Source organism: Leptodactylus fuscus, chromosome 1, assembly GCF_031893055.1.
Source record: "Leptodactylus fuscus isolate aLepFus1 chromosome 1, aLepFus1.hap2, whole genome shotgun sequence".
Classification (NCBI taxonomy): Eukaryota; Metazoa; Chordata; class Amphibia; order Anura; family Leptodactylidae; genus Leptodactylus; species Leptodactylus fuscus.
In genome coordinates this window covers 332,070,324-332,087,472 of record NC_134265.1, presented here as the reverse complement: position 1 = coordinate 332,087,472, position 17,149 = coordinate 332,070,324, and the positions used below count along the sequence as shown (strand labels likewise).

The window sequence follows — 17,149 nt, the reverse complement described above, 5'->3', positions numbered from 1 at the left end:
TATTCTATGGATGTATATATGGGAACACCCCTATAACTTCTCATAAGCTGATGATTATAGCGAGATGGTATGGTCCATTCATCTATTATCTATGGCCAGCATAAGTCCCCACCGTATATTCTTTTTGATAAGGAAGGGTCTCTGTAGAAAGAAATAGGGAAACATACTTGGACTGACCTTTTGGTATAACTTTTGTTTCATGCTTTTGTATAGAGACCACCATGAATAGCGGCAATCGGCTCGTTCAGACATTGAAGAAGGTGGGCTATCCTAAAGCCTCTAAGCTGGATGGAGAAGACTTTGACTGGCTCTTTGAAACCACAGATGCCAAATCTTTCCTGGACTGGTTCTGTGCCAATGTTACAGAGCAAAATATGGTATCGGAGGAGAAGCTGCAAGCTTTTAGTGACTTAAAGGAGTCTGGAAAACCTATTTTGGATGATAAGGCTTTGGAGGAGGTGATGAAGACCTGCAAACCAACCAGCTCAAAGGCCTCTGCTTTGGAAGAGGTGGCAGTGGAGACGCTAGAGGAAGAACTTCGTAATCTGCAGAAATTGCGGGGGCTGCGCCTACAGAGACGTAATAAGCTGCAGTTGATGGCGTCTGCCAATGTCCACTCTGGTCTGAAGTTGAAAGATGAGGAAGACGAAGCTGCCAAAGCTTTGAATGAAACCTTGAGTGACCTGCAGGTGTTAAATAACAAGATGAATCATGGGCTCCAGGAAATTGCTACAGGCATCGAGAAGCTTATTTCATTCTATTGCCCCCGTGAAAACGATGAATCCTCCACCTCATCGTCATCACCCATCTTCTTATTCCAGGTTCTCCTAGATAAGTACTTATCATGTGAAGAACAGAGCACCGCCGCACTCAAAAAGTTCACTAAGGAACATTTCTTCATGGACTTATCCAAGTGTATCGAAGGGACAGATGATGACTTTCAGCAAATCCAACTGGATAAAGATGTTCTTTGTGATCCTGCCCATGAGGAAAAATGCAAAGAGATGATGAGACTCCAGATGGCGTACATCAGTGCAAAGCACAAGCTAATAGAGGCCAAGGCCAAGAACTCAAGTATAAATGCTGGTCTGCAGTGGGTCCAAGCCAATGCCAGTGCAGCTCAAAGCAAGGTAGGTGGGTTATACTATACACCTGTCATGTCTGATAAGAATTTGGCATGGAGGAGTCATGTCCGTGCTCCAAAATCTGGAGGATTCTTCTCCAAAACACTATGAGGCACCATGTTGCAGCTGGTAACTGTGCAAACTCATTTCCATTGGCAAGCAGTAATATCGCACATACTGTATTATTTATGAGATCACGTTCCAATACATTTCTATACGGTGTCAAACCAATGGCACAATCTACAGATAGTGATATTTTTTTTATACATTTGCAAATCGGCCTGCAAAGGCCCCGATTTGCTCTCATGACATTTGCACACCAAGATAAATTTACATATGGGTCTTGCATCCACAACAATTCCATAATAATCAGTATATTGTACAGACTGTCCTTAGCCATAGATGTTCCTTACACAAATCCTCCTCTTTGTGGTTGAGAACAGGAGGCAAAGGACCTTCATTCTAGTAATCGTTGGGATTCCCAGCAAAGGGGCCCTTCCTATTAGATATTTATCACATATACTGAGTATGTATAAGAGTATATACAAAGTATATATTACATGCTGTATAACCTCCTTTCTTTGCATTACAAAGTCCTCCCAAAAAGACAGTCTGCTAGTGAGGATATCAAGCTTGAAGGATGAGACGTCGCAGATTGAAAGTAACATAGAATCCATAGAAAAGGAGATCCTGCCAGTCCTGGTCCGGGAGAATGCCCAGCTACTGAATATACCCATTGTGAAAGGAGACTATGAATTACAGAAGGCCCGCCTCAAAATGTATACGTCCAGGCAGGACCTGGTGTGCCGTCATCTGCTGAAGCAGAGGGCCTCCTTCGACCTCTTGCAGCTCGGCTTTGAGCTGGAGCTAACGAAACACAGAAGCGTTAAGCGGCAACTGGAGGCCATAATTCAGGAGCTAAGACAAAGCGCCGATAGACTGGAAGACAGATTAATGAAGATGTCTAACCCTTCTTTGTTGGCTTCAGACAAGCCAAGGAACAACATTGATTCTAGAGATTCGGCCGGCCATGGGTAAGGAGATCAATGATACCAAAGTAACATTCTGTATGTACTGGCATGGTAAAAGCAATATTTGTGTCACCAGTAAGGCATGGCAAAATTGCAGTAGGATCACCATGTGGGGAAACCCTGAGCTTGCAAGGTGGTCAATTTTTTCTGGAAATCCAGGGAAGTCACCTGCAATTTTGTTTACCATAGTTCATTCCCAAGCTTATAGAGGTATTATGTAAATCCACAGAATTTTACATAAATGGGTCTCATCTCTGGAATCTGTATCTATGTCAAGAACCGGGGTCCTCTGACCCCCTTTCAAGGCTGCAGTGAAGGGAGAGATGCATATGCTGGCCTCTCCATTTACTTGTATGGAGTTCTGAAAAAAGCAAAGGTTGCCGTTGTATAATCCTTAGTGCACAGATGGGAATAAACTATTAAAGGTAGCATGGCACAACAAAAATCTCTTCTAAGCCACTTATATGGTGTTGGAGGGGCGGTTAGTGTGTCAAAGTGCAATATTGCTGCTAGCAAAATAAACCTATGTATATGTGGGGGTGGCCATATCTGCTGAAACACCTGTTCTCGTCTGTGATTTCTACCCAGCGCCCTTAAAGGGTTTTTCCAAGCCAAAATGTATTTATTTTTTTCTTTTAAAAGTTCCTGCTGTTTAGCCTACAACTACCATGATGCATTGCAGTTCGCTCAACTCACTCCCCTCTAGCTAGTCCGCGGAGTACAAGCCCTGCCTAGCTACCTAATTCAGTCCCCTAACCCCCTGCCCACCCCATCATACTTACCTTTTTTCTCGTCCTGGAGAAGACTTTGAGGTGTGGAGGTGCCACTGTCCCCTCTTCTACCTGCACCTGGGATCCAGATATAGGCACCTGCGCAATAGAATGCCGACAGACGCCACACATGCGCAATAGAGCGCTGCTTCTTTTTGCTTCTGCTGGGGTTCTAGTGCGCAGACGCCAGCTCTGGCTCCCTTGTGAAGGAAGCGACACCCAGCAGAAGAGGAAGTCCGCGTTGGTGAGTATGAGTGGGGGAGAGGAGTACTAGTGGCCTCCCATCTCCGGAAACGGCAAAACCGAACATCACTAGGAAATCAGAAAATGTGCCAGGAGCAGTCACATGACCGCCCCAGGCATATGGGTAAATATACATTTTTTTAAAGGGAGTATATTAGAAGTTAGGCCGGGGGAGGGGGTTTAGCTTAGGGGTAAAGTTTTAATTTATCACGAACAACCCCTTGAATGGAATATTGATCTCGAAGTCTGGCAACCACAGCTCTTGATGTTCATTGGGCACAGGCAAAATGAATGCTCGCCTAGGAGTTTATGGGGTGAAGTGTGTAGATTTGCTCAGTAAGGACTTTGACTAATTGGAGTTACTCGTACTCAGCCGTATATGTCAGGACAAACTATACTACTCACTACTTCAGTACTGTTGTTCTTGTATTTTTTTGGAGGAGCCAGCCAGGTCCGGAGTTCTTTTGTAAGGTTGTAATATGTTTTCGTGTCTCTGTTATGAGTGCGACACGTGGAGCTTGAGCTCACCATAGGCTTCCGAAATTATCTAACTGTAGTCCAGTTAACCTGCAGGATGACAACAGTAACCAGAAGTCCGTACGTAAGTGCAAGTGTATTATGGGAACATTAAGTATAATGGTAAACACAGTTGGGGGGTGACCTTAAAAATATGCTGCTGTGCCGAATTGTTTCATGTGCTGTCTGTGTGTGACTTTATGTGATATCTCATATGCTGCAGATTATTCCAGCTTCTGGATGGGGATAATACGCAGAAGCTCTTCAGAACGTACAGCGGGTTAGAATCGGCGACGCAGAAGTTATCCTCGGATGTCCAGTCTATGAAGGACCAACTGGCCGTTTCTCAGCAAGAACAATCAATTTTTACATCAAAACTCGAATCCAATCTGAAGACGTTGCAAGATTATATGTATCCGGGTGGAACTGAGCTCATGTTAAATACCCAGGTAAGGTTTTTATTTATTTTTTTTGTTTGTTTGTTTTTCTGTTATTTATTAAAAGGATCCTATCATTCAAACACTTTTTTTTATGACTAACACGTCGGAATAGCCTTAAGAAAGGCTATTCTTCTCCTACCTTTCGTTGTCTTCTCCGTGCCGGCCATTTTTTTGCAGTACGCTCCTGTAGTTCTATGGAGTTCTTACTGTGCCTGCTCATGTAAGCCCAAAAATGGCCGCCCGCATGTGAAGTCGGCTCTACTGAGGCCCGCTGGCAGATCCGACTTGTGCATGCGTTGAATTTTGACCCACCATGCACAAGAAGATGAAGAGGCCGTTGCTGACGAAGATGGAGGCAGTGCTGGAGAGTTCTCCTGCAGCATTGGGCCCGCCCCCAGTGCTGCGAGAGAACTCATTTGCATACCGACAAAAACCTGGATTTCAGGCGAACGGCAGCGCGGAAAAGACAACGAAAGGTAGGAGAAGAATAGCCTTTCTTAAGGCTATTCCGACATGTTAGTCATTAAAAAAATGCATTTGAATGATAGGATCCCTTTAATGCAATCTTTAAAAAAAATACAATACAGTAGAAAAAGCTCTCGTCCACACAGAACGAATGGGGCACAAAAATCTCCATACCCAGTATAAGGCTAGCAAGAGGTCTCTAACATAACCATGTTTAAATATAGAAAGGAAAGATATAGAGAGGGAGAGAGTGAAAGAGAAGAGAAAAAAAACAGGTATGGGCGTGGGGAAAGTGGGAGTTGCTGTACTTCATAAAGGTAGATAGCAATGCCCGAATCTCATGACATCGACCCCAGCATCACACACACTATGACATTATCGGCTTATATTCGACAGAGTCTTGGTACAAGATTCTGTAAATTGTGACGGATAGACAATTGTGTCCAAGTATCTCTAAATGGCAGGTCTTGTAGGGTGGTCCCACTACACAGTGGTTGGTACCTAGTATAAGAAGTCCCAGGTATACCAAATGGGGAGCAGTGGCAGGGTTATGCGCGCCGAAGACTCATCGATGTGTAGAGTAAAGACCCACTCCTCTAAAGAGCTACTATAGCACAAAATATAGTTAAAGGGGTTTCTCATCATCGCAAGTTATAACGTACACATCATTGGGGGTTCAACCACTAAGCCCCCCACCAATCTGCAGAATGGGGGATTCTTTTCAAAGGGAGCATTTAAAATATCCAAGCAAAAATCCCCGTTCTCCTGAATTGGTTGGACCCTCATTAATCTGCAAGTAACCCCTTGTCCTGTCTTGTCATCACCTTGTTCTTTTTACATAACAGGGGAATAAAGTTTAACTTAGAGAAAAAAATGCGAACTAGATGCCAACACTTTCTTCACTCCAAGTTGTATCTTGGTCTGGGAAAGCTGGGTGACAATCATTATAGCTGTCGTTACATCTCCCATTAGGATTGTGATCCAGCTTTCCAAGAGTCTGAGGTTACGTAGAGATCTAGACCGTGATATAATTCTCTGCACAATGTCTCAGATTGGCCGAGGTGACCCGGTCGCACCGATGTGTAATAATTCTGTAATAAATCACGTTCTATGCTTTTGTGTTTTCAGGAACTCTCCTCCACTTTTCTGCAATTGAATTCCAGTCTGCACAAATTAAATGAGATTTTATTGGAAGTTCTGGAGGATTTGAGGGTGAAGAGGAAGATTTTAGAGTCCAGCAAGTTTGACAGATTAGAAAAAGAACTGTACACTTACTTCTTTCAGAATGAAGAGCTTCTAAAGGGCCTCGTGCAAAACCTGGAGCGCCAGGCCGATATTCACACCTCGTAGTCGCTCTTTGTAGAGATTCAATCACTGTCTCTGCAAAATGTAACTGGTTTTACTTATAGTAAATGTAATCTTGTGGGTTTTTTTTTTTATCAAAACGGGTCCAAAATCTGAAATCTATTCCACCTCCCCGTCTGGGATAAATAATGATAAAACTGTCAGCATCGATGACCCTTCCTCCGCCACACCTCCTTTGAAAAGGTAGTGAGCAGGAGGCAAAACTTCAAAATTCACAAATCTGAAACCAAAAATTTGCATCTTTCTCCATGACTTGTACACCGGTTTTCTGGTGCATAAGCCACGGTAAATCAGCTCCATAGCATTAAGCAATATACTAGCTGCCGCCTCCAGGGAGAGCTGAAGAGTTTACGCCATGCTGCGGTATTATTGAGTTTTACCTAATAACTGTATGGAGAGAGCTCCTCCTAGTGGTGGCTGCAGGAAGCTACGGTTTTAGCATCCTAATAGATGTGTATACAGATAATTCAGGGCTCCGTATCTAAAGAACAAAGCTCCAAACACTATGAAGAGGTGAAAATACTATTGTTAAAGGGGTCATTGACTTTCTTTTGGATATGACACCAATGTATGGGGGCATGGGTCCGACGGCTGGAACCTTCAATGAAGTTTGGAACAAGAGTCCTGTGAGTATCCATCATCGATGACCTACTGTACCTTGACTTTCTACTGACTTTTTACCTTTACTTAAAGGTTAATTCCTTTTATATTAGTTTTATGCCATTTAATATTATCAGGAGATGAAATGAGACCTGCTCCCCAAATCAATGAAGTACTGAATGGTCTCAGTCATCCTATATGTGGGTCCTTTTGTAGTAAGGACTGACTATGGAAACCTTGATCAGCGTCAGAACACGATTCTCACATTCATCATTTTATCTACTACCTGCATATAGTATTTTATGTCCTATTTTACAATGTTGATGTAAAGTCTGTGCTAGTCCTGTGTAATATCGCTCTCTTATGGCGGCATTTTTATCTTTTTAAATAGTTTTAACATGTCAAAAAAATAATCATTTAACTTCATTTCGTTTTACTGTCTTCTGTACTCTCACATGCGTTTTGTAGGACTTTAATATTTATGACCTTTCTGCAGGATAAGCCATCAATATCGGGTCAGTACGGAGACAGACCCCAGACATCACCACAGGTCAGCTGAGGGGGCCACAACCCATGTCATATATACTGTATATTGTTCACCAGGTATAGGGTTGTACCTGGTAATGCCGATTTCTGCCACAGCCAAGTGAATAGGACAGAGCTGACTCCTGGCGCCCCCACTGGTCAACAGGAGGGACCACAGCCCTTGTCATTAGTCTTAAAAATCCCCTTTGAGTCCATTTTCAGGTCTTTCATACTGAAGTTTCTGATGATGACACAGTAGAACAATGGTTTTATTGAATCTAGGTGTATAAAGCGGGTTTTAGTGCTTAACATTCCCAGTAAAGAAACATTCATGTTAGTAGATATTTTAAGAAGACTGATATTCTGCCTGATAACTCTGGGCTGTAGTTCTGCAAACACTGGAGAGATACAGGATGAAGATCAGTACTCGCTAGACTGTGATAAGGATAGACAGACTGTATAACATAGATAGGTATGGCTGATGGATATCATGTCAATGTAGATTACAGAACTGATTTTTTTTTTTTTTTTTTAAATAACTTCTGAATGAGCAAACTAGCCTTCCTTCTATATCCGTATAAGAGTACTAGTAATGGGGGGTAAGTATATGTTACTTAAAGGGTTTTCCCCCAGATATCTACTATCCCCACTGCAGATCAGTGAGGGTCCGACTGCTTGAACTAGAGCCTGAGTCAAAGTCATGAGTAATCAAGCATCTTACTTTGATTGTAATTAATGGCGATTATTTAGGCCATGCTCCTTTTACAGTATGATTTTGATGGCCGAACCTTTAGCGAAATTGGTCCAGCAGTTTTGTTCGGACTGAAAATGTCTGAATCAGAGCTGCTATTATTATACTGTGAGGTCTCTTCAGATGCTGAGGTCCAGGGAAGGTGAGGAAACATCAAAAAAACATTGTTAGGGCGGGTTCACGCCAGCGCCCGATCTCCGTTTTGCAGGTTTTGGCAGAAGACGGAAACCCAGCATTCAGTGTCTGCCGGTGAGAGCCTTCTGTTCTCCGTGTCGAAACCGTTTGTTTTTTTTGTTTGTTTGTTTGTTTTTAACCAGTCCTGCATGTCCGACTTTGTGTCCGGTTTTAAAAAAACTGTTTCGTCGTGGAAAGCAGAAGACACTCAGAGGCGGACACTTTGCAAACCCATTCAAAAGAATGGGTTTGCAAACTGCCTGCCGGTTTTCTGTCTCCTGTCCAGTTTCTCGGGCAGGAAACTGAAACCTGCCAAACAGAGATCAGGCGTTGGTGTGAACCCGCCCTTACTCACCTCTCCTGGGCTCCGATGCTGCTACTGGTCTCCTTCAGGCCGGAACAACATCAAGGACTGCTGAGGCAATGTGATTGGGCCTGAATGGTTGGTGGTGTCGTAACGCAGATGTGATCCAAGTCCTCACACTTGCATCCTTGTGTCACTATGCCATGTCCTTGCTCAGGCCCAGTCACAGGCTTCAGCAGTCCTGAAGAGGATGAAGACCAGCACCAAATCTCAGGGGAGTTGAGTAATACTGTGTTTTGTTATCTCACCTTCAGTTGACCTCTGGGGTCTAAAACGTCTGAAACTGTAGGTAAAGGCTTATAAATAATGTGTCAGGGTCTGGGGTTGCTAGGTGGGGTGGCATAGACACACAAGTCCAGTTTCTTTAGTCCAAAACCAAAGTAGAGTTTATTTTCACTCAAAACAAAACGGTAGTGCAGCAACAAAAGGAAAACAATACAAAAATAAATCCCTGCCCGGCTAGGCTCTAACTAAACATAAGAATAGGTTACCTCACCTATGATAGCAGATTCAATGGCAAAATTGAAGGGTACAAGACACAGCTCCCACAGTGTGACCTTCCAGCTGGCCCTGTCTTGCTGCTGGAGCTGACCTTTTAAACCTCACTGATGAGGACAATCCACAGCAGCTGACACGCTGCAGAAACATCCACAATGTGTGGACTGGAGGGGGGTGGAATAACAGGTCCCACTGCCAACCTACCTGCCATTCCTAAAAAATCCAGCCTAATACTGAGCATGTAACAAAATGCTCAGCAGACAAAAGCTGTCTGCTGAGAACAAGTCATTCCTGGACTTACTCTCATCTTGCCCATGTGAGTAGTCTGAGCGAGATATACACCCCCTCCATTATTTTGCCGGCTATCGGCTTACAAATGTAATAACTGAATCGAAATAACCAATATGCACAAAATCTTATCAGTTGTCCGGATTGATGGTTGGTTTTGGTTATTTTTCAATTAATTTTCCAGCCATTGCTCAGATTCCCATTGTCAAGAGAACCGTGATCGGGCATCTTGCACTCCGTTCCTTTCAATTTAATGGGGGTGTGGAGATAGCCGCTGTCTCTGGCATTCGCACTGAATGAATGGAGCAGCGTGCACACCGCCCGACCACCGCTCCACTCAGAAAAGGGGACCAAAGTCTGAGCGGTCCGATCTCCTGTCCTCTGCAAGTTATCCCATATCCTATGGACCCGGGAATAACATGTCTATATGACTATACTGTACTTACCAAGTAGTCATGTGCTTATTTTATGTATTGCTTATATAGCACCCGCATAATACGCAGCGCCGTGCGGAGACTGTCATCACTAACCTCAGTCCCTTAGACACAGAGGCTTACAATCTAATTTCAATATCTCTTACACCCACATACACTGCAATTGTATGCAAAGCCATATACCAGATCAATATGGTCAATGTGCGGGCAAAAAACAAAGAATCTAGGGAATCCAACATGGGTAGAACACCAATACTGCCATACACCAAACACCCGGAGTGTTCCTTTAAGCTGCACTTATAGCATTGTATTCCAGCCAACTATGATGTAGTATAAGAGACTCCAAAAATCTGACCATAAAACAAACAGGGACAATGGATGATAACAGAAAAGCATGGTGACCTTTCCAGCTGCAGTGTAAACATAGAAGAACATGAGGTCCTCTCCTAGCGCTCGCCCCTCCGGCCCAGCTGTACTCTGGATCAAACAGAACTTTACAGCAATGGAGCTCTCCAGGCGTCGTGTAAAAACTAGTACAAGGACGAAACGAAAGAGGTTTTTGCCTTTAGCCACTTTAATATTTTAGTGCCCTTCATTTTCAATATGTGGAACCTAGGTACCTGCTTAGAAACATCACCCATTTATGTTTTATAGGGGATCTCTTGGGTTTAGTAGGGGAGGCTTGCTATGAAGTTTTTTTTACGGTCAAGTGCACACCTCAGGGTAATCCGATTTCACAGATCCCTCATAAACAGGAGTCTATTGAAGGGTCCGTGAACTTGGCCCAATTCGATGACAGGTTCTGTTTTTTCTTGGATTGTTCACACAGACTTAATACAATGGTCACGTCAATAGATCCAAAGTCTATGGGTCTGTGCTGCCCTCTGTTATTCCTCCTAAAAATTTATGAATAAACAGGGGTTTGTCAGTACAATGCCTTAAAGGGATTCTACCACTAAAACACATTTTTTTCTAGTTACCACGTCGGAATAGCCTTTAAAAAGGCTATTCGTCTCTTACCTGTGGAAGTGCTCTCCGCCGCGCCGTTCGTTCAAAATACCGGTTTGTACCGGTATGCTAATTAGTTCTCTCGCAGCGATGGGGGCGTCCCCATTGCAGCTCGAAAACCGACCGCAGCGCCGCCTCTCTGGTCTTCTGTATCCTCCCCTTGCTTCTTCAGCGTCTTTCGGACGCCTGCGCAGTATGCTCTGTTCGGCGAAGATTGCCGAACGTACTGCGCATGCGCAAAATTGCTGTGCCCGCACTATGGCTGGGACTGCAATTTCGCGCATGCGCAGTACGTTCGGCAATCTTCGCCGAACAGAGCGTACTGCGCAGGCGTCCGAAAGACGCTGAAGAAGCAAGGGGAGGATACAGAAGACCAGAGAGGTGGCGCTGCGGTCGGTTTTCGAGCTGCAATGGGGACGCCCCCATCGCTGCGAGAGAACTAATTAGCATACCGGTACAAACCGGTATTTTGAACGAACGGCGCGGCGGAGAGCACTTCCACAGGTAAGAGACGAATAGCCTTTTTAAAGGCTATTCCGACGTGGTAACTAGAAAAAAATGTGTTTTAGTGGTAGAATCCCTTTAAACTGTTATCACCTAATGCAGGGTAGCGGCTGCCACAGGGCCTGGGACATTAGGGGACCAGGCAGACGCCGCTACGGATTTTTTATTTTTTTTCAATAGGCCTTTACCTGCCGGAGTAACTCCAGCCGGTAACTGGCCCCATCTACTTACCAATCCTGGCTCCTGCTCATGGCCACCGTCACTTCTGTGGAGAGGTAAGTAAGGCCGCAACCCCAAAAACACTATCATTATACTCAGGGGTCATGTGAAAAGTTCGCCAAGGGGCACTGCCATTCCTAGTTAAGCCAGACTGAATGACCAATGGCAGAGGGCCTAGGAACACAACAATTGTAACATTGAGTCAGATGGTCTGTTCAACAGCTCAGTCCCATTCAAGCAAATATGTTCTAATACCAAGCACAACCACTAGGCATATGAATGGTTATGAATTAGGAGACCCCTTTGAATGCTATATCAGTGGGTGGACTGCCCACTGGGATGCTCACCGATCACCAGAACAAGGGCCCTTGTTGCCAGTCACTTTCTTCTATAGGAAAGTAATGAAAGTCACAACCATGCAGCTTCACCAAGAAATGCTGTTTACGGCATGTTGTGAGCTCTGACATAAGGTTTTGCCTTGTGGAATACTGGCGTGTGTTGGAAAGTCATAGACGCTCAGTACCCAGGCATTCCTTAAATATCTGGACAAGGTGTGTTAGTAATAAGTGCACATGTTGTCAGCTGGTTAGCAGGAGGGCCATCGCCATTGCAGTGAAAGGGGGGTTCACAAAGTTTCTGCAGTCTGACATATGTTACGCACTGTATTTTTTACGGATCCTAAATATTTTGCTGTGATTTCTCAGTGAAGATTGTTAAAGTATGATTTTATAAGGTGACCTATAGCTTGGGGATTACTGTAAAAGGTTCTATTAGGTTTTACTATGGCTTGTAAACACAATAGAGGCTATAAAAGCATGGCTGAAAGACACGAGGCTAAGTGCTCTGTGACAGCCCGAACTGAAACACATGTCGGAAACAGGCGATGAAGGTAAAGAATGCTGAGCGAATGGTAAAGTCATTGATGGTATATACCAGTATGTCCACCAGCCTGCCCTATGAGGAGGGCAGCTACATTGTGTACGTTACCTTCCATGCTGAGTCCACTCACCTGACCATTACGCCTATATCATCTCTTCCATGTCACGTTCCATAACCAAGGGCATCGAAAAGGTTTTTTGGGCCCTGACTGCATTTTTATGAAGTAGAAGGGTTAAAAGTGTATTTATGTCAGGCCCGGTTCACATCTGTGTTCGGTATTCCGTTTGGGAGTTCACTTGGGGACGAATGGAATACCGAACGCATTAAAAAGTGGTTACCATAGAAACCAGACGGACCCCATAGATTATGATGGAGTCCGGTTGTTGTCCATGCGGTGTCTGCATGAATCATGCGGAGAGAAAAGTACAAAAACACACGGACCCCATTATAGTCTATGGGGTCCGTGTGGTTTCATTGCTCACCACTTTTTAATGCGTTCAGTAATCCGTCCCCAAACGGAATACCGACCGCAGATGTGAACCGGGACTGACATAAATAAACTATTAACCCTTCTATTTCTAAATGCAGTCTTGCTTTGCAGCATTTTTTCCCCCACCTGCTTAAAATTTTTGTACAGTACTGTATAGATATGTATATATGATCATGGACACAGCGTACGACCTGTGCGGGTGAAGCGGACACATCTCTGCTAAAAATTACATCCGAGACCAACAGGATTCACTGTAGTAAAGTCCAGATCCCTGTATAGGGTGATTACCAGGGCATCCCTTTGATACCGCTCTTTGGTGTATGTATATACCGCAGTAATACTACACCACTATTACACGTGCACCACGGCTTATAGTCAAGCTTCTGCTGTGGCCGGGTTCTGTGCAGAGATTTACTTGTGATTTTCCAAGATCTCATTACACTGCCCGATGAGCATCCGAATTCCCGGCCTCCTGCAGCCTCCCCGCCATCTGCTCCCATATCTGACTTAGGACTTGGCTCTCACATCCCCCTCCTCTAGAAACCCGAAAGGAGATTGTATGACTAAAATATCAGATTAGATTTTATTCTCCATTTTGACTTAAAACTAAAGAGAGAATGGATTAAAATTCCTTCTACAAATTCAATTCTGTTTTTATAATCTGCGTAACATATATAATATACATATAATATCACATTATTGTCCTGTATGACCGAAAGACACAAACTCCCACCAACAATAAGGCGACCCCATGGGCCCACCATAGATTACAATTTGCACACTGGACCACCAGGGATTAGAACCAGCGATTGCAGATGATTCTGAGAGTGACTGGGAGAAGGTTCAGATGAGACAAAAATTTAACTCAACTCGCTTTATTTGGAGGAGGAGAAATGCTGCCTATGACCCAAGGAACCACGACCCCACTGTCAAGCATGGAGGGGGACGCATTATGTTTTGGGGATGTTTCTCTGCTAAGGGCACAGGACTAAGTCACCGCATCAATGGGAGAATGGATGGAGCCATATGCCGTATAATCCTGAGTGACAACCTCCTTACCTCCACCAGGACATTAAAAATGGGTCATGCCTGGGTTTTCCAGCAGGACAATGACCCAAAATATACAACCAAGGCAACAAAGGAGGCTCAAAAAGAAGCACATTAACCCCTTCCCACCAATAGCATTTTTTGTTTTTGACTCCCCTCCTTTCAAACCCCATAACATTTTTATTTTTCAGCTCTCATGGTCTTCATGTTTGTGGGACAAATTTTTCTTCATGAAGTTACAATTAATTGTTCTGTATAATGTACTGGGAAGCTGGAAAAAAAAAATGAGAGTGGGGGGGATTTGAAAAATAAGTGCATTTGTGCGACTTTCTTACGGGTTTTGTTTTTACAGCGTTCACTGTGCAGCCAAAATGACCTGTCACCTCTATTCTATGTTTTGGTATGAATCTGGGGATACCTAATTTATATGGTTTTATTCACATTTTAACCCCTTAAAGGGGCTCTATCAGCAAAATTATGCTAATTGAGCCCCACATATGCGTGAATAGCCTTTAAAAAGGCCTTTAAAAGGCCCCGTAAATGTTATATTATCGGGCACGCCTGCCTCTTCTGTCTTCTTGTAGTGACGCCCTCTGGTTCCGTGTCTTCTTCCGTCTTCTTGTCTTCAAATCCTGTGCCTGCGTAGTAGCGCTTCTCTCCGGAGCACTACTGCGCAGGCTCACTTGCCAGTCCCCGTAGAACTACACAAGCGTACTGCACGCTCGCGAACTGCCATTAAGTAAAATGGCGAGTGAGCCTGCGCAGTAGTGCTCCGGAGGGAAGCGCTACTACGCAGGCGCGAGATTTGAAGACCTCAAGCCGGAAGAAGACCAATAGGAAGCCGGCAGAAGAGACGGGACCAGAGGGCGTCGCTCCAAGAAGACAGAAGAGGCATGCGTGCCCGAAGCTGACGTCGCATCGTGCATCCCCATCCCCGATGCACGTTCGGTAAGATTTGCATGTTTTTATGCTTTTATTTAAAAAAGAGACCGGGGTAGTTTAATATAACATTTATGGTGCCTGAATAGCCTTTTTAAAGGCTATTCACGTATATGTGGGGCACAATATATGTGGGGCATAATTTTGCTGATAGAGCCCCTTTAATAAAAATCCAAAATTGTGCCCAAATTTTTTTTTCTAAAAGTCGCCATATTCTGACACTAACTTTTTTATACTTCCGTGTATAGGGTGTCTTTTTTAGTTATACCATTTTGGGGAATTGCTTTTCCTTTGATCACTTTTTATTCAAATTTATATCATGGGCAAAACGTCATGGGCGATTTGACACTTTTGACTTTTTTTCCCGCTATGGCGTTTACCGTACAGGAAAAATAAGCGGGCGTTTTCAGACACAGAGATACCAAATGTGTAGGTGTTTCACAGTATTTAAGTACTTTTATATGTGTTCTAGGAAAAAGGGGGGTGATTTGAATTTTTTTTTTTTTTTTTACAAAAAAAGGGGTCGGATCACTAATGCAATGCATTACAATGCTAATGCATTGCTAAAAGCCGGCTCTTCTATCCATTGAATGACAGGCCGGGGAGCCTTCACAAGGCTGTCATGACAATGGGATCCCAGGCGATCGCAGGAAAATAGTACCTCGGTCAGCTTTCACCGAGACTCCAGTGGGGTTAATGCCCATGATCAGTGCGAGCACCGAACATGGGCATTAGCGCTGGGTATCTACTGTATAAAACAGTCTATGGTGGCTGCCTGGCTCCCGAGTTGCCGCCATATATAAACACCCGGGATCTGCCGTAATTTTACGGTGTTTGCTGGGAAGGAATTAAGGTCATAGAGTGGTCCAGCCAGTCTCCAGACCTTAATCCCCATAGAAAATTTATGGAGGGAGCCGAAGCTCCACATTGCCAAGCAACAGCCTCAAAATCTTAATGATTTAGAGATGATCTGCAAAGAGGAGCGGACCAAAATTCCTTCTGACGTGCGCAAACCTCATCATCATCCAGAAAAACGCCTGACTGCTGTGCGCGCCAACAAGGATTTTGCCACCAAGCATTAAGTCTTGTTTGCCAGAGGGATCAAATACTTATTTCTTTATACAAAATGCAAATAAATTTATCAGATTTATACAATGTGTTTTCTGGATTTTATTTTTGATATTCTGTCTCTCACTGTTAAAATTAACCTCCCCTTTAAATTATCGACTGTTCATGTCTTTGTCAGTGGGAAAACTTACAGAGTCAGCAAGGGATCAAATACTTATTTTCTTCACTGTAGGTCTGAATTTTAGAATTTGTCTTTTTTTCTTTTGGGAAATTTGTGATCATGGGTACGTAGGCAGAGACATAAGCGACATGTGAAATCTGCAGGAGGGAAATAACATAAATAAGAATAATCTTCCCCTGCACCCAATCGCACGTAAACCCTATTTGGCAAAGAGGAGTAAGCAGCGCAAAAATCCAATTCACACAAAAAAATGACAGAAAACGTATGTAGAGGGCACAATAAATCTGTCCCATTATGCTTTCATTATGCAAAGTCGTATGAAGGTGCTTCAGTTTGTACCAAGTTTGACGCCTATTACTTTTTTTTACTGATGTGTTGTCGTAGATATGTCAGGGCTCTTTATTTGTGGGACAAGTTGTACTTTTTATTGATACTAACATTTGGTATATATGACTGTTTGATCACTTTTTTATTGCTATTTTTGGGGTTAAGCAAGGTGACCAAAATACGTAAATTTGAGCATTGTGGTCTGTACTATTCAAGCATTGACCGTACTGCATAAATAACGCTGTTTTTGGATAAGGGGGATTATACGCACATGGGGATACCTAACATGATTGTTTATTTTATGCTTTTTTTAATTGATAGATGGAGTTTTAGAATTTTTATCATTTATTTTTTTAACTCTGAATTTTTTTTATTTTTTTTAAACGTTTTTCCTGTCCCACAAGAAGACTTGAACGTGGGATCAGCTCCATCCCGCATGAGCTCCCTATGTGCAGTAGCCGTAAGCAGCTCAGAGGCCTTTGATCTCATTGAGAGGGATCCTAGGGGGTACAATCTTGACCCTGAACCACCATCACTACTGATCATGGCACTAAGGAGTTAAGCCGCAGGAGTCAGAGTATTTTCCAGCTCATAGGTATTGGTAGCAATAGTCTGGAGCTGACTTATTGGGGAAGTTTTCTAAGTATACTCTTTGCAGGGAGGGATAGAAGATAAACTGAAATAATCTATAGAGGTGTTATCTTCTATTGTAATTCTGTCTGTAAATGAGTTGTCTGCTGCAAAGAAAACCCTACAGAATTGGCAAGTGTCAGTCTATTAATAGTCTTAGGCCTGGATTACATCTGCGTTCGGTATTCCATTCGGGGAGTCTGCATGGGCACCCCAACACATTGATAAGCGGTGAGTTTATTAAAGCACATGGACCCCATGGACTATAA

At 43.6% G+C, this 17,149-nt stretch overlaps 1 protein-coding gene across 1 annotated transcript; it reads left to right on the top strand.

Annotated features, from left to right (window-relative positions):
- The first annotated feature begins 217 nt into the window (after positions 1-217).
- HAUS3 (HAUS augmin like complex subunit 3) lies at positions 218-5,939 on the top strand. Its single transcript, XM_075266363.1, has 4 exons — positions 218-1,130; positions 1,719-2,158; positions 3,908-4,133; positions 5,718-5,939. Exons 1-4 carry the CDS (start codon positions 222-224, stop codon positions 5,937-5,939), a joined length of 1,797 nt encoding a protein of 598 aa, XP_075122464.1. The 5' UTR covers positions 218-221.
- Positions 5,940-17,149: the final 11,210 nt, after the last annotated feature.

Coding starts and splice junctions, on each gene's coding strand:
- HAUS3 (XM_075266363.1), top strand. CDS start 222: ATGAATAGCGGCAATCGGCTCGTTCAGACATTGAAGAAGGTGGGCTAT. Junction 1,131..1,718: donor CCAGTGCAGCTCAAAGCAAG/GTAGGTGGGTTA, acceptor TGCATTACAAAG/TCCTCCCAAAAAGACAGTCT. Junction 4,134..5,717: donor AGCTCATGTTAAATACCCAG/GTAAGGTTTTTA, acceptor TTGTGTTTTCAG/GAACTCTCCTCCACTTTTCT.